At 36.4% G+C, this 25,197-nt stretch overlaps 1 protein-coding gene across 6 annotated transcripts in view; it reads left to right on the top strand.

The window, feature by feature from the left end:
* Nucleotides 1-25,197, top strand: part of THADA (THADA armadillo repeat containing) — a 362,400-nt gene that overhangs the window by 42,148 nt on the left and 295,055 nt on the right. For all 6 annotated transcript variants that reach the window (XM_032239429.1, XM_032239424.1, XM_032239426.1 and 3 more), the window contains 3 exons: nucleotides 1,395-1,553; nucleotides 3,290-3,447; nucleotides 17,240-17,349. In XM_032239429.1, coding sequence (XP_032095320.1) covers nucleotides 1,395-1,553; nucleotides 3,290-3,447; nucleotides 17,240-17,349 — 427 coding nt within the window. The remainder of the gene's footprint in view (nucleotides 1-1,394; nucleotides 1,554-3,289; nucleotides 3,448-17,239; nucleotides 17,350-25,197) is intronic.

Here is a 25,197-nt window from a genome sequence, read left to right as displayed (position 1 = left end):
ATATTTGGGTCAGCGAAGTACTCATGTATTCTGGATGAGAAACCTTGAATATTTCTGTTACCTACTGTGAGTAGATCCTGCAGAGGATACTAACATTACCTTTATTAGTGAAGAGTTTTAAGATACCAGTTGGTCTCAGAAACTGTCTTTGGCCCACAGACTTTTCCTTCATTCTGCCTGCTGTATTACCTCTGGTTGTCTTCATTTTTGCTGCTTCTTCCCTATGTTATCTGCCATGCATTCTGAATTTCTTGAGAAAAGTCTCCCCTAAAAGCTGTAACATTGAATGGTTAGGATTCTTACAGATTTATTCTCTGATCTTTTCTTGGTCTTTGGTTTCTTTTGGGGCCAGTGTTACTTTTTTATGGCTGTTAAAATTTATTTTTGGCAAAATTTCAGGGAAGGAACATAAGATGTTGATTGAATCATCATGATAGTAGTTTGAGTGTTTGTATTTCCCATAGTACCTAAATATAAGTAAAAATAAGAGATGTCCGATAAATGTCGGTTCTTTGATTTGTCGATTGATTTCAGATGATTACTCATGGCTAGTTTTGAATATCTGAGCCTAGCTAACTCCTTATTACTAGCCATGCATTCATTCCTTCAACTCATGTTCCTGAACCTCTGCCGTGAGCCAGTTTCTGCTACAGACACTGGCCACTCAGTAACGAACAAAGTGTTGCATTCATGGAGCTTATATTTCCTAACCCAGTGAGTGCTTAGGGAATAAAAATGAAGCTTAATGTAAATATGAAGACTAAATTATAATTAGAAAGCAGTATATTACATAATGTGTTTCAAAGCTGTGGAGTCTTTATGATATTCCTATCTTATGAAAGATTGTTTTTGTTGTTGATGGGTTTTTAAAAATGTCTTTTTACCTTTCTATCTTTAAACTTTGATAACTTTTATTGTAGATAGGGAAATAACCTCTTTTCTATTATTTATCATTTGTTTTTTTAAATCAAATGTTGATTTTTTTCTATTTTTCTGTTGCCTGCTTTTTTCTTCATAGAGAACTAGCTTCTTAAAGCTACATTTATTGAAGTTTATTGCACTTCTTTGAAATGATTGAGCACCGTATTTGAGATATTTGGACAACACTAAGAAAAGCAGTGTAGATGACATAGCAGCCTTCGTCCTGTGGACAGCTTCATTTAGATTTTTTTTTTTGGTTATATTTCAGTCTAAATTGTCATATTTTAAAAATACACTCAAGCATCATGAAAACTATACATAATTTTTATGTTATCCACCTTGTGAGTCCCTTCTAATAGAACTGATTATCACGTATTGAAAATTGTAGATTTTTTGAGGGCAAGTACCCCTAAGGGAAACCTGGCATCTGATGTGTTACTGGGGTTTCATATACTCTCATTTCTTTCCCTCAGAGTCAGCAAACCGCTTACAGATGATTCTGAATGAGATTCAGCCACGAGATACTAATGATTATTTTAACCAAGCCAAAATATTGAAAGAATGTAATAACTTTGATATGGAGGACTTGAATGCCAGCGTGCTGAATATTGATACTTCTACAGAAATCAAAGGTAACTTGTATAAAATTGATACTGTAATTCGTGTTTAAGTAACAAGTAAAATGTACAGAATGCCCTTTTTATGTAGTAAATTAAAGGTTGCAAATCTATGCAGAACATTTCTAGAAAATAAAGCTTTTTAAAAATTTGGTTTTGGGAAAGATTTGGGCTTAGGAATGCATTTATAAGACTTTTACCAAAATATTAGATGCCGTTGTGCAGCATACAAGCTGTTAGAACAAAAAGCCTTTGAGTGATAAAACCTGCCCTGACAGCCCAGGTGATGTAAGAGCAGTGCTGTACGATGAACCTGGGTTTGGGCAGCAATGAACTTCTCCCAGCACTGTGGTTCTAAAATTATTGTCTGCTGTGGGAGTTCTTAAAGCCAAGCAGCCTTTTAAAGGAAACAAACCTTATTAGTAAAATGTGAACTGCTTTGTTGTATCAAGCCTCCAGAATTCGAGTTCTTGTATCTTGTTTGATCGTTAGGTATGATTGAATTTTCTGCAGTGCTGCAAAAAGTCATCAGAAGCACTAATTTCTTAGTAATTTAGTACATGTTCTACATTCTCCACTAGGTGGGGATATTGTTATACAAAAAATTCTCCACACTTAAATTTTTGAATTACACAAAATAACATAAATATAATGCCTATTGTAATAGTTTCAAGCAACAGAGGTAAATATGAATTAAAAACAATTAAATTCCTCTTAATTTTCCTCTCCAATTCCACATCTTCCTTCTTTAGTGCAATATATTCTTTCATACTTACTCTATATATTTATGTGTATGTATACTTATCCATTTAATACATTGGGCTTTTTAAATAAAAACACAAATGAGATTACACTGTAAGTGTCATTTTGTCAGCTTGCTCTTTTGTTTAATATAATAGTCCATCTTGGATTTTTAAAAAATATCAGTTCCAAAATACTCCTAAAACTAGAATAAGAGAGTAAGTAAGGCCAATTATATCTTATTGGCCATGGGAATTAAATATATTTTGAAAGATAATTTGTATTTTCCTTTGATTTTAAAAGTTCTATTCTACTTCTTTACAATTGCAACAGACATCCTCCCAAAATAAATAAGGCGTGTATTGTAGTCATCCATATCATGCTTTATGACAGAGAGGCAGAGTTTGTTTTACTGATTTCCAAAGATTAAACTTAAGTTTTGGAACAATACTGTGTTTTATTTTAAAATTTCATTTGAAAATAATAAATTAAAAAAATACTGGGCCTGGCATGGTGGCTCATGTCTATAATCCCAGCACTGTGGGAGGCCCGGGTGGGAGGATCGCTTTAGTCCAGGAGTTTGAGACCAGCTGGGGTGACGTGATGAAACCCTGTCTCTACAAAAAATACAAAAATTAACTTGGTGTGGTGGTACACACCTGTAGTCCCAGCTACTAGGGAGGCTGAGGTGGAAGGATGGCCTGAGCCTGGGAGATCAAGGCTGCAGAGAGCGGTGAGCGTGCTACTGTACCCCAGCCTGGGCGACATCAAGACCCTGTCTCCAAAAAAAACAAACAAAACAAAAAAAAAAAAAAAAAAAAATTTAGTGTGATTTCTTCTCATAACTCACGCTTGACAAATGTTAGCTTTTTTTCTCCTGAATAAATACAACATTTGACAAATTGGTTTGTTCAAGCAGATTATTCTTAGGGAAATTATGAATAAGCTTGTTTTTAGAAATCTGGGATATGAGTAATCAAGGTTGCAATAGTTGTGTTTTTATGTTTAAGGTAAAGAAGAAAAAACATGTGATGTAACTGCTCAGATGGTGCTGGTATGTTGTTGGAGAAGTATGAAGGAAGTTGCTTTACTTTTAGGCATGTTGTGCCAGCTTCTGCCCATGAGGTCTGTGCCAGAATCTTCTGATGGATTATTGACGGTAGAGCAGGTAAGGCAGATGTTTATTCCACCGTGTATAATTTCTGGTCAACCCATAAATCACAAACTTTCTTTTATAATCCAACTTTAAAAAAAGGTTTAAAATTTTTCTTGAATAAAATCATACAAATGTCAACTGAAGAAGGTTCATGGTAATTTAGAATGTTAGACTTTATAATACATTTCAAAACTGTGGCATTTTTGAAAATATTTTTCTAAGGTGTATAAATAACTGTAGATTTTACTTCACTTTTAACTGTAGTATTAACACTTTAATTTTTATTTTTCCATTTCACATACACAAACTTAAACTTTAGCTAAAATTGTCTATTTATTAAAACTCCACAAATCTCTTAAATTTTGCAAAGAAAAAAAGGTAATATGCTGGTTGATTATGGATCTCATGTTTCCCACTGGATTGATAATAAAGTTGTATTCTCTTGGTTTTTTTTGGCTAACTTTTGTTTTAAGACCACAGAGTTAGTTCACCATCTGGGACTGTTCAAGTGACTTGAGTGCAGTGTTTACAAGAAATTAGCTTACCACAAGCATTTCATTTGGAAATATTTTAGATTTATTAGATTTCTGTTTTTAATTGATTCCCTCTTCCTTTCCATATGGTTTTGACAAATCCATTTCCCACCATTTTTCAGCAAAGATATATAACATGTACTTTCATTTTTAACTTTTTAAAAATAAAGACAACTTTTTCCCTAAGGTGTTACAATTCAAGAACAAAACAAATATTGTAGTATGCTGATGTTGATTATTTCTGTAATAATGACATGACTAGTTCCATGGAAATAATGTTGATACTATTTTTTTCTCACACTCTGTGGCTTGTGTTGCATGCATCTGGTTAACAGCTGGGCTTGTGATGTTGCAAGGCCCTGAGATGAAGAAAGGCAAAGGCACACAGTACACTTCAGGCATCATTATGTTCCTTATTCTCTTCCAAATCAAATAGGCGTTAGTGTCCTAGAGTTACTTGCAGTCATTGCTGGTGACTGGCTGTAGTGCCAGTGCCAACATCTTTGCTGAGGAATCCAGCTATGATTAATGATTACTTCACCAATGCTCACCATCTTGCTAAGAAGTAAACATGTGCTGGAGGCCTTTGATTTCCCAACTTCTCTTTCCAAGGACAAGTTAAAACATTTAGTTTTTTGGGTTTGTTGGGTAGCGTTTAAAAAACAAATTAAGGGTAATGTATTTTGCTTTTACTGTAACTGAGAAAGACCTGAAAGTTTCCTGTGAACATTATTTTGCCTTGACACCTTTTGCATAGCACCCAAATCTTAAGTATGTATGTGCGATAACCATGTTAAAATTGGGAATTGATGTAAAATAAAAGAGATGTTTGTAATCAAAACAAAACAATAATTATCACAAAAAGGCCCTTATAAACCAAAGAATTTTTCCAATAACTGCTTGAATAAAAAATAAGATCCTGTTTTTCTGTAGAAGATTAGTTTTCATTCTAATGAGGTCCAGTCATTTTTCCATGTTGCCATTCACATTATAACCTGAAATACATAGGTGTGAGAAGAAACTAATGACTGAACGAGCGATGAAATGTGTATGTGATAGCAGTGTTCTAACACTGAAACCCCACTGTCTGTGGAAAACTTGATCTTGCTGACTTTAGCTAAAGAAATACCTCAGTTTAGGAGTCAATAAAAATCCAAAGTCATCAAATTATTTACATTACTGGAGGATTCCTTCTTTCAAACATATCATTTTGTCCCATGAAATTCCTTTAAATTAATAATTAAATATACTTGCATGTGCTTAAAACCTTTAAGAGTTAAAAATGTAAATGACAGAGAAGAATGTCATTTGCATTGGAATGGCTGGGCCACACCTGAGGTACACCCTTCCAAGGGCATAGTTGTCCTGGCAAAGCTAGATCTGCTGTGCCTAGTGGCAAAACTGTGAATTTAAGAGTCGTTTAAGAGTCAAACCTTAGGTGAATGTGACTGCCACAGACCAGGATACATAGAGTCAGTGAAGTGACTTGCAGGCAGAATGTAACCCTAGTTCTAGGGGAGAATGTGGAACTTGGATTTCTTATTCTTCAAAGTAATAACTGTGATCTACTTTTCACTTATTGAATGAAGGAAGCCATTCCATACAGTCTAAAATATAATTTTATTGTATTCTGTTTTGAAATTTGAAGACTTGAATGTAGATGACAGTCCCTTTAAGACCATCCTGATTTTACAGTCCCTTATTGAAGGGGTGGCCACTGAAATCCCCCATGTAGGAGTATATACCAGGTAGGGAGATTACAATTTGAGGTTTTTTGTTGTTGTGTGGGGAGAAGAAATGGTGCTTTTTTATAATTCCGAGTTTTCAGTGACATATTCACAAACCATTAGAACTGGAAGGATCATAGGGATGATACTGCAGTATCCAGCTCTCTTGGATAAGAGGGAGCTGGACCCTGGATGTTACCTGGTTTGCCCAAGATTGCAAAGCTGGTTTGTGGCAGCTCTGGGACAGGAACACAATTCTTCTTGCCAGGCTGTGTTCAGACATGGCACAGTGCTGCCTTTGTTCTGAGCTGCTCATTTAATTTTTCTTTAAATTTCAATTTCCCTATTTCCTATACCCAGGTAAACTTTCACAAGCAGCAGGACAGTAAGATGACTTGCTACTGAACTTTTTCTCAAATGATTGATTTCTCTAGAGCACTTGTGAAGCAATGTGCTCTCACCAGTTTCTCCAGGAGGAAAATGTGTTCATTTAGAGGCGTGTCTGATTTCCACTGTAATCACATAATGAAAGGTTCTTTCATAGTGTCTCTGTGCAAGAGGCAGAGATAAAACCAACTTTGAGGGATGTAAGTGGAGACCCTTTAAGAGTAAGCAGCACACACAACCTTATCTTACAACTTCCTGACTAGTTGATGTGTGTGCAGTTTTCAAGCTTGATGTTTTGATGATGTAGAGCTTTTGCTTGTTACATTTTGTTGGTTCTCTTTAGGTGGGCTGATACCCAGTGCCTACTGATTTTTTTTAAAATAGCTTCCTCTACCTGGAGTGCTATATGAACTTAAATTTATATGTATTTCTGTAGTATTCCTAAAAAGAATCTACTGGGTAAATTTTTTTTTTCATTCATGCTTCCTCCCCTCCCCAAGTACTTATCGCCACAGAAATCACATGGGTAAGATTGCCAAGTGTTAGAAATTGCTATTTTTAAAAATTCTTTTTTATTTATTTATTTTTTTTGAGGCAGAGTTTTACTTTGGCGCCCAGGCTAGAGTGCAGTGGTTCAATTTCGACTCACTGCAGCCTCAACCTCCTGGGCTTAAGCCTCCCAAGTAGCTGGGACTATAGGCATGTGCTACAGCGCCTGGGTAATTTTTATATTTTTTGTAGAGACAGGATCTCACCATGTTGCCAGGCTGGTTTTGAACTCCTGGACTAAAGTGATCCTCCCACCTCAGCCTCCCAAAGGGCTAAGATTACAGGTGTGAGCTACCATGCCCGGCCTGGAAAGCCTACGCTAGGTTGTGTTGTAACTTTTATGATACCCAGAGCTAATTGTATTGATAGATTCCCTCAGTAGTGTCTTTTGTTGTTATTTTAGATTTTCTGTAATGGACTACAAATGGGGTGTATGTTTATTCACAAGTCTTAAAGAAATTGTGTTTTGCATTTTCTTTTGCCAAAGTTTAATTTTTTGAAATTACAAGTAATTTTATTGCGTTGCACTCAATGCAAGTTCCAATTTTTAAGCTTTGGAATGAAGTTGTGCATGTAACCACATCCTATTTATTGACTGCCTAACTACAAGGATATCGTGGGAAAATAAAGAAGTACATAATATGTGCTTCTGTGACCTTAAAGGGCTTAGAAACACAATAGGGGATACCAGACAGAAATTCATTTTAAAAAGTCAGAGTACAGGGTAACAGTTAACATGCTCATAGTTAAGAATTTGCTGGAAAGCAAAGAATAAACATTCTCGTAAGATGATATCTGAGTGGTAGAAAATTATTGCCTTTGTTGTTATATAGAGAACAGTGTTTGAGCTTTGAAGAAATCCCAGAAATTAAGAAATCACTGTAGGAGAGAAGGTACAGTTTAAAACATTAACTGTTTTGCTGGAATGTAAACTTTTGTAAAACATCCCATTTAACCAAAGTGAAATTAGAAGTGGCTGTGTCTTAAAGGCAGAATTTAAATTAAGGCTTAGATATTAAGTCTCACTATTTTATAATATAAAACAAAAATAAAATGGACATTTATTGTTTGCTACTCTTTACCAGGTACTCTGATAAACACTTAAATGCATAATCTTATTTATTTCTCACAATAATCATGTGAAGTAGGTTCCAGTGTTAGCTCCATTTCACAAATAAGAGAACTGTGTTTAATTACTTTGCATTAGTAGTAGATTTCAAAATTTACCTTCTCTAGATAAAGAGTATATTTAAAATATATTTATATTTGTCTTTTGTATGTTTTATGGTTTAGATGAATGTTTAGATCCCTTAATTAGTCTGTTGGTGAATTTTAGATGCCTGGAAACATGGCGTGTAACTTCTTCCCCTGTGGAAATTTATACCCTGTAAATCCATAAAATAATGTTAATTTCCCTATAGAGATACTTTTTATAAAAAGGAGCAGGATATCCTAATTTAAAAAGGAGAAGTGATTAGAATTTAAATTTGTGTTTTTAAATTTTAAGAACAGAAACCAGTGTCTTGTTCTTGCATTTTGATCTTAGTTTCCTTTATAAAAATCCTGAGATGTATGTTATTAAAAATTATTTTGTTGGAAGTAACACGCTACCAGACTTCAAAATATACCACAAACCTGCAGCAACAAAAAAGTGTGGTACTGGCATAAAAACAGACACCTAGACCAGTGGAACAGAATAGAGAACCCAGATATTAATGTATCTACAGCCAACTGATTTTCGATAAAGGCTCCAAGAACATTCATTGGGGAAAGGACTGTCTCCTCAATAAATGGTGCTGGGAAAACTGAGTATGCTTTCTTCATATGCAGAAGGATAAAACTAAACCCCCACCTCTCATCCTATACAAAAATCAACTCAAAATGGATAGGCCAGGTGCGGTGGCTCTCAGCTGTCATCCCAGCACTTGGGAGTCTGAGACGGGTGGATCATGAGGTCATGAGATAGAGACCATCCTGGCCAACTGGGTGAAACCATGTCTCTACTAAAAATACAAAGATTAGCTGGGCGTGGTGATGCACACTTGTAGTTCCAACTACTCGGGAGGCTGAGGCAGGAGAATCACTTGAGCCCGGAGGGTAGAGATTGCAGTGAGCCGAGATCACACCACTGCACTGCAGCCTAGTGACAGAGGGAGACTCTGTCTCAAAAAAAAAAAAAAAAAGTCAACTCAAAATGGATAAAAGACCTAAATGTAAGACTGAAAATAATAAATGGTAAAGACTACTATAAAACTACTTGAATAGTGGCATTTATTCAGGACATTAATCTGGGAAAACATACATGTTTTTTCTTTCTTCTTTTTTTTTTTTTTTTTCCTGAGATGGATTCTTGCTCTGTCACCCAGACTGTGCATTGGCACAGTTTCAGGTTCAAACGAACCTCTGCCTCTTGGGTTCAAATTATTCTCTTGCCTCGGCCTCTCTAGTAGCTGGGATTACAGGCATGCACCACTTTGGCCGATTTTTATTTTATTTTTTTAGTAGAGATGGGGTTTTGCCCTGTTGGCCAGGCTGGTCTCAAACTCCTGACCTCAGGTGATTTGCCTGCCCTGGACTCCCAAAGTGTTGGGATTACAGGCATGAACCACCGCCGAGGCTGGGAAAAGATATTTATGAATAAGACTTCAAAAGCATAGACAACAAAAAAATAATAAACAAGTGGGATTTTGTCAAACTAAAAACCTTCTGCACAGCAAAGGAAACAATTAACAGAGCCAGAAGACAACCTCCAGAATGGGAGAAAAAATTGGTAAACTATTCATCTGACAGGATTAGTGTCCAGAATGTCCTGGGAACTCAAATATCTCAGCAAAAAAAATGGACAAACGATCTGAACAGACATTTCTCAAAAACATGGAAATCACCAACAAGTACATGAAAAAATGTTCAACATCACAAATCAGGGAAATGCAAATCAAAACCACAATGAGATATCATCTCATTCCAGTTAGGATGGCTGTTATCAAAAAGACAATAATAAATAATGGCAAGAATGTGGAGAAAAGGGAACTCTTACTATTGGTGTGAATGTAAACTAGTATAGCTACTTTGGAGAACAGTATGGAGGTTCCTTAAAAAACTGCACGTAGAAAATACCATGTGATCAAGCAGTCCCGCTACTGGGCATTTATTCAAGGAAAAGGAAATCAGTATATTGAAGAGACAGAGTGCTGCAACCCTCTGATTGAATAGTGTTGCAATCCCATGTTTATTGCAGCAGTGTTCAAAATAGACAAGATATGTAATCAACCTGGCTGTCCAACAACAGATGAATGGATGAAGGAATGTGGTATATATACAGAATGGAATACTATTCAGCTGTAATAAAGAATGAAATACTGTTATTTGCAGCTACATGGATGGAACTGAAGGACATTATGTTAAGTGAAATAAGCCAGGAACAGAAAATAAAGTACTGCATATTCTCATACATGTGAAAGTTAAAAAAGTTGGTTTCAAAGAAGTAAATGTAGAGAGGCTATTCTTCCTAGAGGCTAGGAAGAATAGTTGAGAGGGGGAAGATAGGTAGAGTTGTGAAAGGATACAAAATTACAACTAGATAGGAAGAATAAGCTCTCTAATGTTCTTTACTGTGATAGGATGACTATAGTTGGCAATATTAAATATGTTAATAGTTCCTAATAGCTAGAAGCAGGATGTTGAATGTTCCCAACACAAAGAAATGATAAATGTTGGAAATAATGGATAAGCTAATTACGTACTCTGATCTGATCACTATTTATTATATGTATTGAAACATTATCCATAAATATGGATACTTATTTGTCTATGAAAAAGAATGTTTAAAAATGCTTTAAAAAATCTCTCCATAAAAGGGTTTACATGTCTTTGTTAAATTATTTCAAGGTACAGTTTAATTTTTGATGTTATTGTAAATTCATCTTTATAAAAATTACATTTTTGACCTTCATCTTCCTGGGCTGTAAAAATACAACTGCTTTTTAAATATTTGTCTTATATTCATCTGTATTACTAAACTCTGTTTTAATAATTTGTGGATTATTTGTAGATTATATGTCAATAATGTCATCTGTAAACAGAGTTTTTTAAAAAAATTTTTATTTTACTTTAAATTCTGGGATACACGTGTTGAATGCGCAGGTTTGTTACATAGGTATACATATGCCATGGTGGTTTGCTGCACCTATCAAACCATCATCTAGGATTTAAGCCCCACATGCATTAGGTATTTGTCCTAATGCTCTCCCTCCCCTTGCCCTCTACCCCTCAACAGGCCCTGGTTTGTGATGCTCTCCTCCCTATGTCCATGTGTTCTCATTGTTCAACTCCCACTTATGAGTGAGAACATGTGGTGTTTGATTTTCTGTTCCTCTGTTAGTTTGCTGAGGATGATAGTTTTCAGCTTATCCATGTCCCTGCAAAGGACATGAACTCATTCATTTTTATGGCTGCATTCCATGGTGTATATGTACCACATTTTCTTTATCCAGTCTGTTGTGGATGGGCATTTGGGTTGGTTCCAAGTCTTTGCTGTTGTAAATAGTGCTGTAATAAACATATGTGTGCATGTGTCTTTATAGTAGAATGATTTATAATCCTTTGGGTAATTACACAGTAATGGGATTGCTGGGTCAAGTGATATTTCTGATTCTAGATCCTTGAGGAATCACCTCACTGTGTTCCACAATGGTTGTACTAATTTATACTCCCACCAACAGTGTAAAAGCGTTTCTGTTTCTCTGCATCCTTGCCAGCATCTGTTGTTTCCAGACTTTTTAATGCTCGTCATTCTAACTGGCCTAAGATGGTATCTCATTGTGATTTTGATTTGCATTTCTTTAATGACCAGTGATAATGAGCTTTTTTTCATATGTTTGTTGGCCTCATAAATGTCTTCTTTTGAGAGGTATCTGTTCATATTCTTCACCCACTTTTTGATGGGGTCTTTTTCCTTGTCAATTTGTTTAATTTCCTTATAGATTCTGAATATTAGACCTTTGTCAGATGGATAGATTGCAAACATTTTTTCTCATTTTGTAGGTTGCCTGTTCACTCTGATGATAGTTTTTTTTGCTGAGCAGAAGCTCTTTAATTAGATCCTATTTGTCAATTTTGTCTTTTGTTGCCATTGCTTTTGGTGATTTAGTCATGAAGTCTTTACCCATGCCTATGTCCTGAACTGTATTGTCTAGATTTTCTTCTAGGGTTTTTATGGTTTTATTTCTTCCTCTTGCCTGATTGCTCTGGCCAGAACTTTAATACTATGTTGAATAGGAGTGGTGAAGGAGGGCATCCTTGTCTTGTGCCAGTTTTCAAAGGGAATGCTTCCAGCTTTTCCCCATTCAGTATGATATTGACTGTGGGTTTGTCATAAATAGCTCATTATTTTGAGATACGTCCCATCAATACCTAGTTTATTGACAGTTTTTAGCATGAAGGGGTGTTGAATTTTATCAAAGGCCTTTTCTACATCTATTGAGATAATCATGTGGTTTTTGTTATTGGTTCTGTTATTTGATGGATTATGTTTATTGATTTGTATATGCTTTTATTTTTTATTTTGGAGATGGAGTCTTGCTCTGTTGCCCAGGCTGGAATTCAGTGATGCTATGTCAGCTCACCCTCCACTTCCCGGGTTCAAGCATTTCTCTTGCCTTAGCCTCCTGAGTAGCTGGGACTACAGGGGCACACTGCCACTCTTGGCTAATTTTTTGTATTTTAGTAGAGACGGGTGTTTCACCATGTTGCCCAGGTTGGTCCCGAACTCCTGAGCTCAGGCAGTCCACCAGCCCCAGCCTTCTAAAGTGCTAGGATTACAGGTGTGAGCTACCGCAACCTGGCCTCTTTCATATTGTTTACACTTCTCATTTCTTCTTGTTTTAGTGTGCTGGAGAGCGGCTCCAGAATAGAATTCAATAGAAGTTGTGACAGTAGGAATCCTTATCTTGTTCCTGATTTTAAAGAGGATTAAAAAAAAACAAAAAAAAAAAAACAAACTACACTGTTGTCTATGATATTTGCCTGTTGGGTTTTTATAGGTATTCTTTATGATGTTAAGGAAGTTTTTTTCTCTTCCAAGTTTGCGAAGAGGTTTTTAAAAAAAATTGCGAGTAGATGTTGAATTTCATTGGGAAAAAAAGAAAAGAATTTCATTGGGAAAAAAAGAAAAGGACTAGAAAGAAATGTAATAAAAATTAATAGTTAATTCTAAAATATTATTTCGTACAGACATTGCCAAAAAAGAAAACTTTCTGTGAACTTTAAATAGAAACTCAATGGTATATAATAGGCAATTGGGTTGGAATTTTCAGAGGACTTTTTCATTTTAAAAATCAAAATTTCAAATTCTATTTTTCTGATTTTATTGTTACTAATTTTGTAAGTGGTTTGAGTTAAATGCGTTTCCCGTAGTCTGATTATCCTTTGGGAGGCAGTCAGCCTGGCCTTTCTTCTCTGTTCAGCTGCTCATAGACCGCATTGCTAAGCCCACTACTCATTTGTAATTGGGTTCATCTCTACCTTATAGTCTTGTCCTTACTGTTTTCTAGCATAAAACTTCTATGTCAGTCAGCCATGTTTACTTACACTTGTCTGTGTATGCTCATTCTTTGATATAAAAAGACCTAGCAAGATATCTGATAGGTAGCTAGCACATACTTATATATTATTTGTACATTCATTCTGGTCTCCCAGCCTCTTCTCATGTTAATTACCCTCTTTCATTTTGGTCCACCAAGTACTGTAACAACCTGTTCAAGGTCTGGATGTGAAGCCTTTTCTCATTATTCAAGTGCAGAAGGATCTTCCATTTTTTGGAACTTACGCTTCTAATGGGTACCAGACAGCATATTGGTTTTCTTTGCCAAAGTCAACTAAAAGCCTCTACTGAGGATAGGCATCTTGTTTTCGTCTTTTCTGTCTACCACAGCATTAAGCTGCTAAGCATTTTACATGGTGCTAAAGAAATACTGTTGTCTAAGAGGAATTTTATATTATCTTTGAAAGGAAAAAAAAAATAAGCCTAGGTATTACCTATGTGGCTTTATTGGGAAATTATTAAGTATAAAATGAGATGAGGAAAAACTGTCTGCATGTCAGTTTTGTCCTTAGACTGTCATTCTGTTTTCTGTGTCAGGAATACCTAGGGTTGAGGTCCATCCTTGAGAAAACCACCTACTGATCATACTTCTGAGGTCTTTGATTTTTATTATATGCTTTTTGTTTTAGACCCCTTCGAAGGGTGTTTGAATAAAGGAAGCAATGAAAATCTGAGCCTTTCCTAAGGAGTAAATTGTGAACTGTTGTAAATCCAGAGAAGCACTTTGTCAGTAATGACAAAATTTATGTTTTCCTGAAGGATGTTTTAATATCTGCAACATTTTGGGGAAAAAATTTAGGAAGATAGAGAAACCTCATCTCATTGACTTTCTGTTTTAATTTTCTGTGACTTTAAGTACTTTCTTAGAAATCTTTTGTTTCTGTAATAATTGAAATGATGGCCATTACAAATAAGCTAATTGCTGTTCTAGTTCTTATTTTGTATTAGTATTATTTTTTTAAGCTGGCTATCATGAGCTATTTATTTTATAGGATTATTGTTTTTACGGGTTTAATTCGGATTTAAGCTTTGATAATTCTGTTCAAACTATGCCCTGAAATTACCATATTGAAGATAAAATAAGGCTTACTTGACTGTGGATCTTGACAACTAGTAGTATGTGGTCTTTAAAAGATATTAAGATGAAGAGTAGCATCAGATCTTTATAGGAAAACTAGCTGAAGAACATGACCTGTCACTCTTTGGGATGCTAAAGAAAATTTTAAAAAAATTCATTATATACTGCTTTTTTGGTTCTTTCTTAGTCTTTTATCTGATTCTTGTTTCTCCACATGTTATCACTTAGTATGTCTTTATAATCAGATAAAAGTACTTTGAGTGTGGATTACATCTTTATTTTTCCTCTATTTAGAATTCTAGTCACAGCGCATATTGAACTGAATTGGATTATAGGTTATGGGCCTGTTCTGAGCTTTTCAATTTATCACTCATTTCCTTACAACCTATGTGCTAAATGCTGGTATTATCCCTAGTTTATGGATGAGGAAACTTAGATGTTTGCCCATAATTACATGGTTGATTATTCTACTGTTTATTATCTCTAATGTGTACAGAATACTAATCCAGTCCCTATGCTGAGGTACAAGGTGTTTCTAGGTAAGCAGATCTAAGATATCTTGAGACAGCTTGTCTTTTACCATCCTGTGATCTGTTGGGGAGACCTGGATCAAGAGATAGCTGATTACAGCTTTGGTCCCGAGTTTTATAAAAAATCTTGATTTTTAGAAGACAGTCACCAAATCTAATGGGCTTTTATAGCCCAATCAGCTTAAAGTTAATTCTATTCAAAACCTTAGTCAACAATGAATTGTCAGTTATGTTTTCTTCAAAACAAGTAATCTGGTCAGCCACACTGGTACATGCCTGTAGTTATAGCTACTTGGGAGGCTGATGCAGAAGGACTCCTTGAGCCCAGGAGTTGGAGACTGAAATGCACCATAATCACACCTGTGAATAGCCACTGTACTTAATGGCTAGGCAACATAGTAAGACCCTGTCTCTACAAAAAGTTAAAAAATTAGGTGGGCATGTGACACACTTAGAGTCCTAGCTACTCAGGAAGCTGAGGTGGGAGGATTGCTTGAGCCTAGGAGTTTGAGGTTACAGTGAGCTATGATTGCACCACTGCACTCCAGCCTGGGTGATAAAGCAAGACCAGATCCTGTTTCTTAAAAAAAACCAAAAAACAAAAAGCAAACAAACAAAAAAATAAGAACCACGAAAAGGTCATATTTCTTATTTGTCTAATCATCTGTGGAGAAAGACAGCACGTAGGAAAGCCATTGGGTGACATTCTGGCAAATTCCATGATTCTGTCTTGCAGTGAAGCCTTGTAATTTTTTCCAGAGGTCCTTTGTACCACATCCTGTATTGTCATGAACAATTTTATGTCTCTGAAAGGTAATACGGGTTATTTCTTAATGGATATGGAGTTTCCTTTTTGGGAAGATGAAAAGTTTTATAAATATATGATGGTGATGGTTGTACAAAAGTGTGAATGTACTTATGCTACTTAACTGTGCACTTGAAAAGGGTTACAGTGATAAATATTACATATAGTTTACCACAATAAAGAAGAAAATTTAAAAAAAGATAAAAAGGTAATTATTTCACCTAGATCTATGTGTGTGCATGTTGTTGCTTTGTGTGATTTTCTGTTGGAGTTGAATGATATGCACTGTAACAGAAAACACACTGAGGTTTGTGAGGATGACATAGGAAGGTGGTTCTAGTGGAGCAGTTAAAGATGGTCAACTCTGGAGCCAGACTGCCTGGCTTCATGTTCTGGTTCCAATGCTTTCTTGCTGTGTAACCTTGGATAAGTTTCTTAGCCTTTCTGGGCCTCAGTTTTCCCATTGTGAAGTAGAGATAATGATAGTACTTATTTCATGGAATTATATTGTGAGGATTAGATGAGCTATTGTTAAAAAAAAAAAAAAAAAAAAAAAAAAAAGCCAAGCGCGGTGGCTTATGCCTGTAATCCCAGCACTTTGGGAGGTCAAGGCAGGCACATCACCTGAGGTCGGGAATTCAAGATCAGCCTGAACAACATGGAAAAACCCTGTCTTTATTAAAAATACAAAAAAATTAGCCAAGAGTGGTGGCACATGCCTGTAATTCCAGCTACTCTGGAGGCAGAGGCAGGAGAATAGCTTGAACCTGAAAGTTGGAGGTTGTGATGAGCCAGGATTGTATCATTGCACTCCAGTTGGGGCTACAAGAGCGAGACTCCTTCTCAAAAAAAAAAAAAAGGCTGGGCACGCAGTGGCTCACACCTGTAATCCGAGCACACTGGGAGGCCGAGGCGGGTGGATCACAAGGTCAGGAGATTGAGACCATCCTGGCTAACATGGTGAAATCCCATCTCTACTAAAAATACAGAAAATTAGCCGGCGTAGTGGCAAGTGCCTATAGTCCCAGCTACTCAGGAGGATGAGGCATGAGAATTGCTTGAACTCGGGAGGCAGAGGTTGCAGTGAACCGAGATCACGCCACTGTACTCCAGCTTGGGAGAAAGAGTGAGACTCTGTCTAAAAAAAAAAAAAAAAAAAAATGTGTAAAACAGCCAGGTGCAGTGGCTCGTGCATGTAATACCAGCACTTTGGGAGGCCGAGGCGGGCGAATTCGACAACAGCCTGGCCAACATGGTGAAACCCCATCTCTACTAAAAATATAAAAATTAGCCAGGTGTGGTGGTGGGTGCCTATAATCCCAGCTAGCTACTTGGGAAGCGGAGGCAGGAGAATTGCTTGAACCCTGGAGGCAGAGATTGCAGAGAGCCGAGACTGCACCACTGTACTCCAGCCTGGACCACAGAGCAAAACTCCGTCTCAAAAAAGAAAAAATGCTTAAAACATGTTCTGTCACATAGTAAGTGCTAAATGGTTGGAGCCCTAGACCCGGGTTCCAAAAAATATTACTGATATAAATACATTTGCAAATGTAAACATAAATTGAACATTTATTTTTGCTTTTTTTTTTTAAAGGTAAAAGAAATAGGAGATTACTTTAAACAAAACCTTTTACAGTCCAGGCACAGAGGAGCATTTGAACTGGCTTATACTGGTTTTGTGAAACTCACTGAGGTACTTAACAGGTAAAACAAATATCCTTTTGTCTATATTTTAAAAAGACTAAATGTACAAAGCATGTGCTTGGAGTAGAATTCAGTTGTGGCTTTTGATGTTTAAAAGAATGAGACTTGGTTGACTACAAAACTCTTGGAAGAAATTGTTTTCTTAGGTTTCATTGTTATGATTTACTGCAGATGATTGATTGAAATGTCTAAACTGAGTTATTCTCTCATTGAAAGGTGATTTGAAGCAAACTCAAAGATTTTGCTAAAAATAGCTTGTAATTACGGTTTTTTTTTTTTTTTTTTTTTCATCAAAATGAACGTTTTGTCTGTTTGAAAATTACTTGGTGTTTGGAATAAAATAAGCCTTGTAATTTTGGGGGTTTGTATTAGGGACACACTTAAGGATTTTGGTTTTTTTCTTCATAAATTTATCTTATAGAAAAGTTTAAAAGAACAGTAAGTAGACTAAAAAGTAGAAAAGATTTTTTTCCCCTTTTACCTGGAAAATTACTTAGATAGATTTCATATATTTAACCAAATGTATTTTTTGACATTATAGTTACAGATAATTTCATTCATTCATAGAATAGATTTCCTCCAAAGAACTTGTGAGGAAACCTTAAATTACTTAATGACTAAGTGTTCATGGCAAGTGTTCTCTAAATAAAAGGTAGTATTTTCCAGGAAAACATTTCCATTGCCTGGAAACTTTTTGAAATGAGGCAGAGTTCTGCCAGCCTTGTAGCCTCAGCAAACATTTTATTTTGGGCTGTTAAGACATCTATTCCTTGAATATCTTTGAAACTTTTTTTTTTCACATGCCTGGTAAGAACATTTATAAAACATTTTGGCAGTTATGGGCCGCACAGAATGTCTTTAAATGATACTTAAAAAAAAAGTCTCTGACATTAAACCTGCCTATCTTGAAAATATTTTATCTTTTCAACTTTTTGTTTGCAGTGTAGACATTACTTACGAACATTTTTTTTCCTCAAAACACAACACACTGCACTCCCATCAAATCAGTTAACAAGAGTATATGAATACCAGCTGTGTGCTCAGTACTGTGCTTGGTTTGGATGATGATATGCTTTTTTATAAGATGAAGTTCCTTGTATTAAAGAACTTATGGTTTAGATTCAGAAATAAGTAGAGTTAGCCAGGCGAGGTGGCTCACGCCTGTAATCCCAGCACTTTGGGAGTCCGAGGCGAATGGATCACAAGGTCAAGAGATTGAGACCATCCTGGTCAACATGGTGAAACCCCGTCTCTACTAAAAATAAATACAAAAAATCAGCTGGGCATGGTGGCGCGTGCCTGTAATCCCAGCTACTCAGGAGGCTGAGGCAGGAGAATTGCCTGAACCCAGGAGGCGGAGGTTGCGGTGAGCCGAGATCGCGCCATTGCACTCCAGCCTGGGTAACAAGAGCGAAACTCCGTCTAAAAAAAAAAAAAAAAGAAATTCGAAATACTTAACAAAAGGTATGTTGTGAGCACTGACTGGTCAGAACCAACACTGACTATATACTGCACCCAGCCTCTATGTATGGATGTGTGTTGACTGAATACCAGCCTGGAAGTAACACCAACACACTGGAACAAGATAAAACTGCTAAATTAAGGATGAAATTTATAAATCATATAGGAATAGCAGATAGAGAAAGCAATGGGGATAGGCTGGTAGGGCTTCAGGGAGGAGGTGGAATTTGTGCTAATGTATGAGTTGAAAGAAGGAAACATTGTGAGTAAATGTTCAGAGGCTAGAATTGGCATGGTTTGTTGTTAGGTGAATAAATAAGCCAACCTTCCTATAGTGGTGGGGTTGGTATGAAATACCAGGCAAGTTGATAGGTCGAGGCCAAATTATAGAGTATCTTGGAAATAGATTTACTGTAGCAGGGATGGAGAGAGACATCAAATAGTTTTACTCTGAAATAGCTCGTAGGCAGTGTCGTAGAATGGAGGAATAGCAGTTATCTGTGACTTAGGCTCTTAGTTCTGTGTGTATTCATTCCATTTATTGGCAATGAGATTGTACAAAAATTAACCTCCCTAACCTTTGACTTCTTCATCTTTAAGGAAGAGATTATTTGCCTTATTGACAGATCTCTGGCTTTTGTTGTATGAATCAAATAAAAGGAATATTTATGAAGACCTCTTTGCATTATAGAATTTCCCACAAATGTAAAATGTGAGATTGATGTTGGTTGTGGGGCTGGCATATAAAAGTAGTTTTTTGGTTGGAAATGTTAGGTTAGATAGATTGTAATGACAGATTATAATAAGGAGAGCCTGGAATCAGTTATAACAAAGTATACCTGAGGTGATGAGGGCTTCCTCTTCGGTGATGGCTCTGGGAATAGAGACAAAGGTGGGGTTTTAGTTAACTTTTGGCCCCACGTAGCTAGTAACAACTCCTCCCATGATGTATTGTATACTTAGAAGGAAAGCTATGGACATATTTTATTACATTTATGATTTTGTATCTGAAGAATTTGGGCAGGGCTCAGCCGGGTGATTCTTCTCCTTAGGGTATTTATTGAGTTCAATTGGTGGCATTAAGCTGGCAGACGAACTGGTCACAAGGGATCTAAGACAGCTTCACTTGCATTTGTGGTACCTTGGTGGGACTATCTAGAAGACTGGGCCAGTTGGGACTACATGTAGCCTCTCATCCTAGCATGGCAGTCTTGGGGTTAAAATTCTTATATGGCAGCATGCTTCCCCCAGAGGGAGTATTACAAGAGAACCAACCAGAAGCTGTATGATCTTTTCTGACTTAGCCTTGGAAGTCTCACTGCATTGCTTTAGTCACATTCCTTTAATTATAAGTGCATCTTAGGGCCAGCCTGGATTCAGCCCACCTTTTGATGGCAAAGTGGCAAGATCATATTGTAGAAGTATATGTACATTGGAGGTATTGTGGTGGCCATTTTTGAAAAATGCTGTCTGCCACATAAACCAACTGAATGTGAGTAGTGGAGGTTAGTTTCTGTGATTCTGAGTCATGGTCACCAGACAAAGGGGATTGATTTGGGTTAACAAAACCAAGGAAGTTGAAAGAGGGAATGGTTTGATAAAGATGAACAATTTTTTTTGTTTTTTATGTCCTGAGTATGAAATAATGATGGCATACCCTGGTGAAAATATTTAAGTTAGAGGATTAGTTTGGGTGATGTAACAGAAACAGAGATGTGAATTTGTGAATTGTCTCCAAAAAATATCATAGTGAGATTGCAGTCTTTGGGGGAAAGCATGAAAGGAAAAAAGAACAGAGGACTAAGGACAGAGGCTTTTGAACAACTGTGGTTGAATGGTACAGTTGAAGGCATTCCAAATAAAAGGAGTGGGGAGACTAGGGAAGGCCCAATGCCTGGTATCTTAGCCACTCCTAATCTTCTTTAAAGATTTTCTCATGGCTGTTACTGTTGGCTATCCTTTTATGAGTTCTCAACTGTTGCTTTCAAACTAAGTAGTTCTTGATCCCTTTAGAGACATTTCAAATCTGCTGAACAGAATGTTTTGCAGAGAACATCTTAACAGTGTGTGTGGCTTTCTTTTGTTTGGTTTTTATTTTTAAAAGAAAATTTGTTTCTTTTGGAGTCCTTTTGAAAGCATTTTATAAGCTCTTAAGTTATGAAAAAGTTGTTTAGGCATACAACATTTAAAAAGTTTGCAAAGAGAAATCTGGGCATTCATGAAAATCCACAGAAATGGAGGCCAACTGCTGGCCACCTCTTGAACTACAGCTGTGGTAAGGAAGGAAGCACTTAAAGATGATTAATGGATACATAACTGAAGAGTTAAACATGAGCCACATTGTTTGAATAGGTTTTTAATAGGATTATGCAAAATGTCTTCGAATGTAAACTGACTGCACTATTAAACAATCATCTAAGAATAAATAGGAATGGAGATGTTATTATTTTTTCTGGGAATCTTTTGTAAGCAACACTTGCAACACACATAACACACAAGTAGTGTTAATTTTCTGTAATCTGACTTTCTTATATAGTACTTTCTATTTAGAAGTAAGTGAAATATTCATATTCTCCTTAAAAAATATAATTGCTTGCCTGTGCATAATTACTTGTCTAAGCATTTGATTGGCATGGTTAAGTTTATTAATGTCATAAAACTCTAAATTCAAGTTTCTGGTGACATTCATATTTGCTTGTTTACTTTCTATGATCTTATTTGAAGTAGTTCTTCCAATGAAAATGAACAGAATTCTAAACTAGGATGTTAAATTGGGAATCTAACTTTCATTTGTCCAACCATAAGTTATAAACTTAACTATAAGGGGACAAAATCATTGATTATAATTCTAAATCTAGAAGGGAGATTTGTGAGTGCTTGATGTTGTCTTACTCTTCAAATAATCGAATTGCTTTAGTTGTTGAAATGTAGCTTAATCTATAGCTATTTATTGCAGTAATTATAATTATTTTCACATTATTGGCCTGAAAAAATTAAATTGGGACATTTGGCAGTTTTTGTCATAACATACTAGTACTGACTCATGGACATCAACAATTACAGTGGAGAGAAATCATTTAAATATGTATTTAAACTTTCATCAGTTAATTATAGCTACTATGATTCAAATTCAACAGAAAACTTTTAATAAGCAATTTAAATATAATAGTGCAAAAATAATTTATTCTACCTTTCAGGAGAACGAAAGACCAAGTTTCTAAAGAATATGCAGTTGAGCAAGAAATAAATGCCGAATATAATATGTAAGATTTGGGGGAAAAGTTACTCAACTTTAGATGAAAGAATATACAATTTTGTGTAAATTTTATTTTTCATATAGTTTATTTATTTGAGACAGAATCTGTCTCTGTTGCCCAGGCTAGAGTGCAATAGCACAATCTTGGCTCATTGCAACTTCTGCCTCCTGGGTTCAAGCAATCTTCCTGTCTCAGCCTCCCAAGTAGCTGGGACTTAGAGGTGCCTGCCACCACGCCCAGCTAATTTTTGTACTTTTTGTAGAGAACGGGGTTTTGCCATGTTGCTCAGGCTGGTCTCAAACTCCTGGGCTCAAGCAATATCCCCGCCTCGGCCTCCCAAAATGCTGGGATTACAGGTATGAGCCACCAGGCCCAATCTAAACTTTTATTTATATTTCAGTTGGCAAATGTGTCTAAATAAGACACTTATTTCTCACTGAGTGTCCTATGAATTTTATTGGAAATATGAATAATAATTAAATAAAGAATAACTAAGGGATGAGCCAGCCTGGGAGTCACATTCTTTATAGAGAGAAAATCTTTTTAATTTCCCATTTCTGTTGTGGATTAAAAGAATTTGGAGAAAACTAGAATGTCTTGATGTATAAATTCTGTCTTTGTGTCTTTGGTTTGTGATTTGTTAGTGACTCCTGCATTTTTATTTTCATTTTTAAGCCTACTGTAGTAGTTGAGTCAGATATTACCATTTTTTCTTAATATTTGAACACTCATTTAAAGTTTTCATAATAACACTTTGTCATTTAGACACAATAGCAGAGATACTTTGTTCTCAGTGAGTAACCTCTATGCCAGCTTTTTAAGTAAAGTTTTAGAATTATTTTTAGTGTTTTTTTCTCCTAGATCTTAGGGATTGATTATGTTAAATAATTGAGAGAACCAACTATCTGGTACATCTTCCAACCACTTCTTTTAATCCACTGTATGTTGCCGTTTTCCCCATGGCCCTCTGATTGGTAATTCAATTTATATTTGATCATTGTTATTATCGCCTGTGCCTGCAGCTAAGTCTTCAAAATAGCCCCCTAATGTTTTAGCCTGCAGTAAGCCTCAATAATATATAATAGTGATGAGGGAGGTTAAGATGGCTTCTCTTGATATGTAGCTTTCTAACAGGATTTCATTTGGACAAATCATTTTTCAGGCTTAAAGTTTCCTTGTACTTCAGGGTTATGTTCCCTTTTTAAAACGTGCATGCACACAACCTTCCTGCACACATCTGTTAGTGTTTAGTTTCATTGAAATAATAAACATGTACCTTGAAATAATAAATATAATACTTGACCAAAGATTGAATGGACTGGGGAATTTAGCTTATGGAATAATTAGCGATTGGGAAATACTCTAAGTTAGAAAAAAATAATCATACTGAAAGAGTTTGGGAAATGAAGGTGACATTTCTCAGTTAATACTTACATAAGTTAAAAATAGCTCTGTGCTACTACATGTAGTTGGATAGATGAAGCCATTGGAAAGCCACTTTGTAGTCAGGGAATTGGATTTATTGGTACAAAATAGTCTAATGACCAATTAGTTGGGTATACAGCTGAGGTAATTTGATTTTAGTCTGTGGGTTTTATGCTTATCTTAGAAGACTTACCCAGTAGGAGTGAGATAGCTCTGTGGATAGAAGTTGGCGTAATCTGTTTATGGAACAATAATTTGCTTCAGTGATCTGCTTAAGACAATGCAAAGGCCTGAAAATACCAGCTATAGCCTGACCTATTCATTTCTGTTACTTTTAGTAGGGGCTTAGTCCATAGCACTTAGCACTGAACAAAGGACAAAAAGCAACAAAACTCCCTTTTTTTTTTTTTTCTTGTGTTTTATTGATTGAGATAGAGTCTTGCTCTGTTGCCCCGGCTGGAATGCAATGGTGCAGTCTTGGCTCACTGCAGTCTCTGCCTCCAGGGTTCAAGTGATTCTCCCACCTCAGCCTCCCGAGTAGCTGGGATTACAAGAGCACACCACCATGCCTGGCTAATTTTTTTGTGTGTTTTTGTAGAGACAGGATTTTGCCATGTTGGCCAGGCTGGCCTTGATCTCCTGATCTCAGGTGATCCACCTGCCTCTGCCTCCCAAAGTGCTGGGATTACAGGCATGAGCCACCATGCCCGGCCCTCCCTACCTCTTTTTTGTCCTTCCTTCCTTCCTTCCTTCCTTCCTTCCTTCCTTCCTTCCCTCCTTCCTTCCCTTTCTCCCTCCCTACATTCTTTCTTCCCTCCCTCCCTCCCTCTAAGAATTTCTACTCTGTATACAGTGCTGCTTTCTAGTTTCTGATTGGGAAAGTCAGGATTTCAGATATGAAAGACTGAGGGAAGCTGGATACATCTTTAGTAAGCTTCCTTGAGAACTGGTAAACTGTTTTTGTTGTTATATATGTATGTGTGTGTGTGTGTGTGTGTGTGTGTGTGCATGTGTGTGTATGTATGTGTATGTGTGCATATGTATGTTTAAATATTTTAGATAGGGTCTTGCTCTTTTGCCTAGGCTGGAACACAGTGGTGTGATATTGGCTCATTGCAGCCTCAACCTCCTGGGCTCAAGCAGTCCTCTCACGTCAGCTTCCTAAGTAGTTGGGATTACAGGTGTGCACCACCATGCCCACCTAATTTTTTTTTTTTTTTTAAGAGATGGGCTTGTGCCATGTTGCCCAGGCTGGTCTCCAACCCCTGGGATCAAGAGATCCTTCTACGTAGGCCTCCCAAAGTGTTGGGATTACAAGCATGACCCACTGCATCTGGCTATATTTTGTAGATTAATAACATTTTGTGTTATTGAATTGTTTATGGTGAACCTTGAACCCCTTTTAAGAAAGTTGCAATTTTACAATGTAGACAGAGGCTAAAGACACTGTATATTTTATATCAATTTGACAAGATAGTCAAATAAAACAGAAAAGCCTTCAGACAAAGAGGATGTCTGCTTATTTAGTGGAAAGGTATTCACTAACAAAAGCAGGACTTTGGAATTCCCCATGGCTGTGGTTGGTGACTACATGAAGTTGGCTGAAAGAACCAAGGACTGTTTCACCCCAGAATCTTTCTTTTTATATCCTTGCTAGCCCCTGGATTGTGTGATGAAGAACCAAAACAAACAACTAGGGTTTGCT

This window comes from Sapajus apella, unplaced genomic scaffold, assembly GCF_009761245.1.
Source record: "Sapajus apella isolate SASKATOON/1434 unplaced genomic scaffold, GSC_monkey_1.0 scaffold44, whole genome shotgun sequence".
Classification (NCBI taxonomy): Eukaryota; Metazoa; Chordata; class Mammalia; order Primates; family Cebidae; genus Sapajus; species Sapajus apella.
This window is presented reverse-complemented; position numbering and strand designations above follow the sequence as displayed.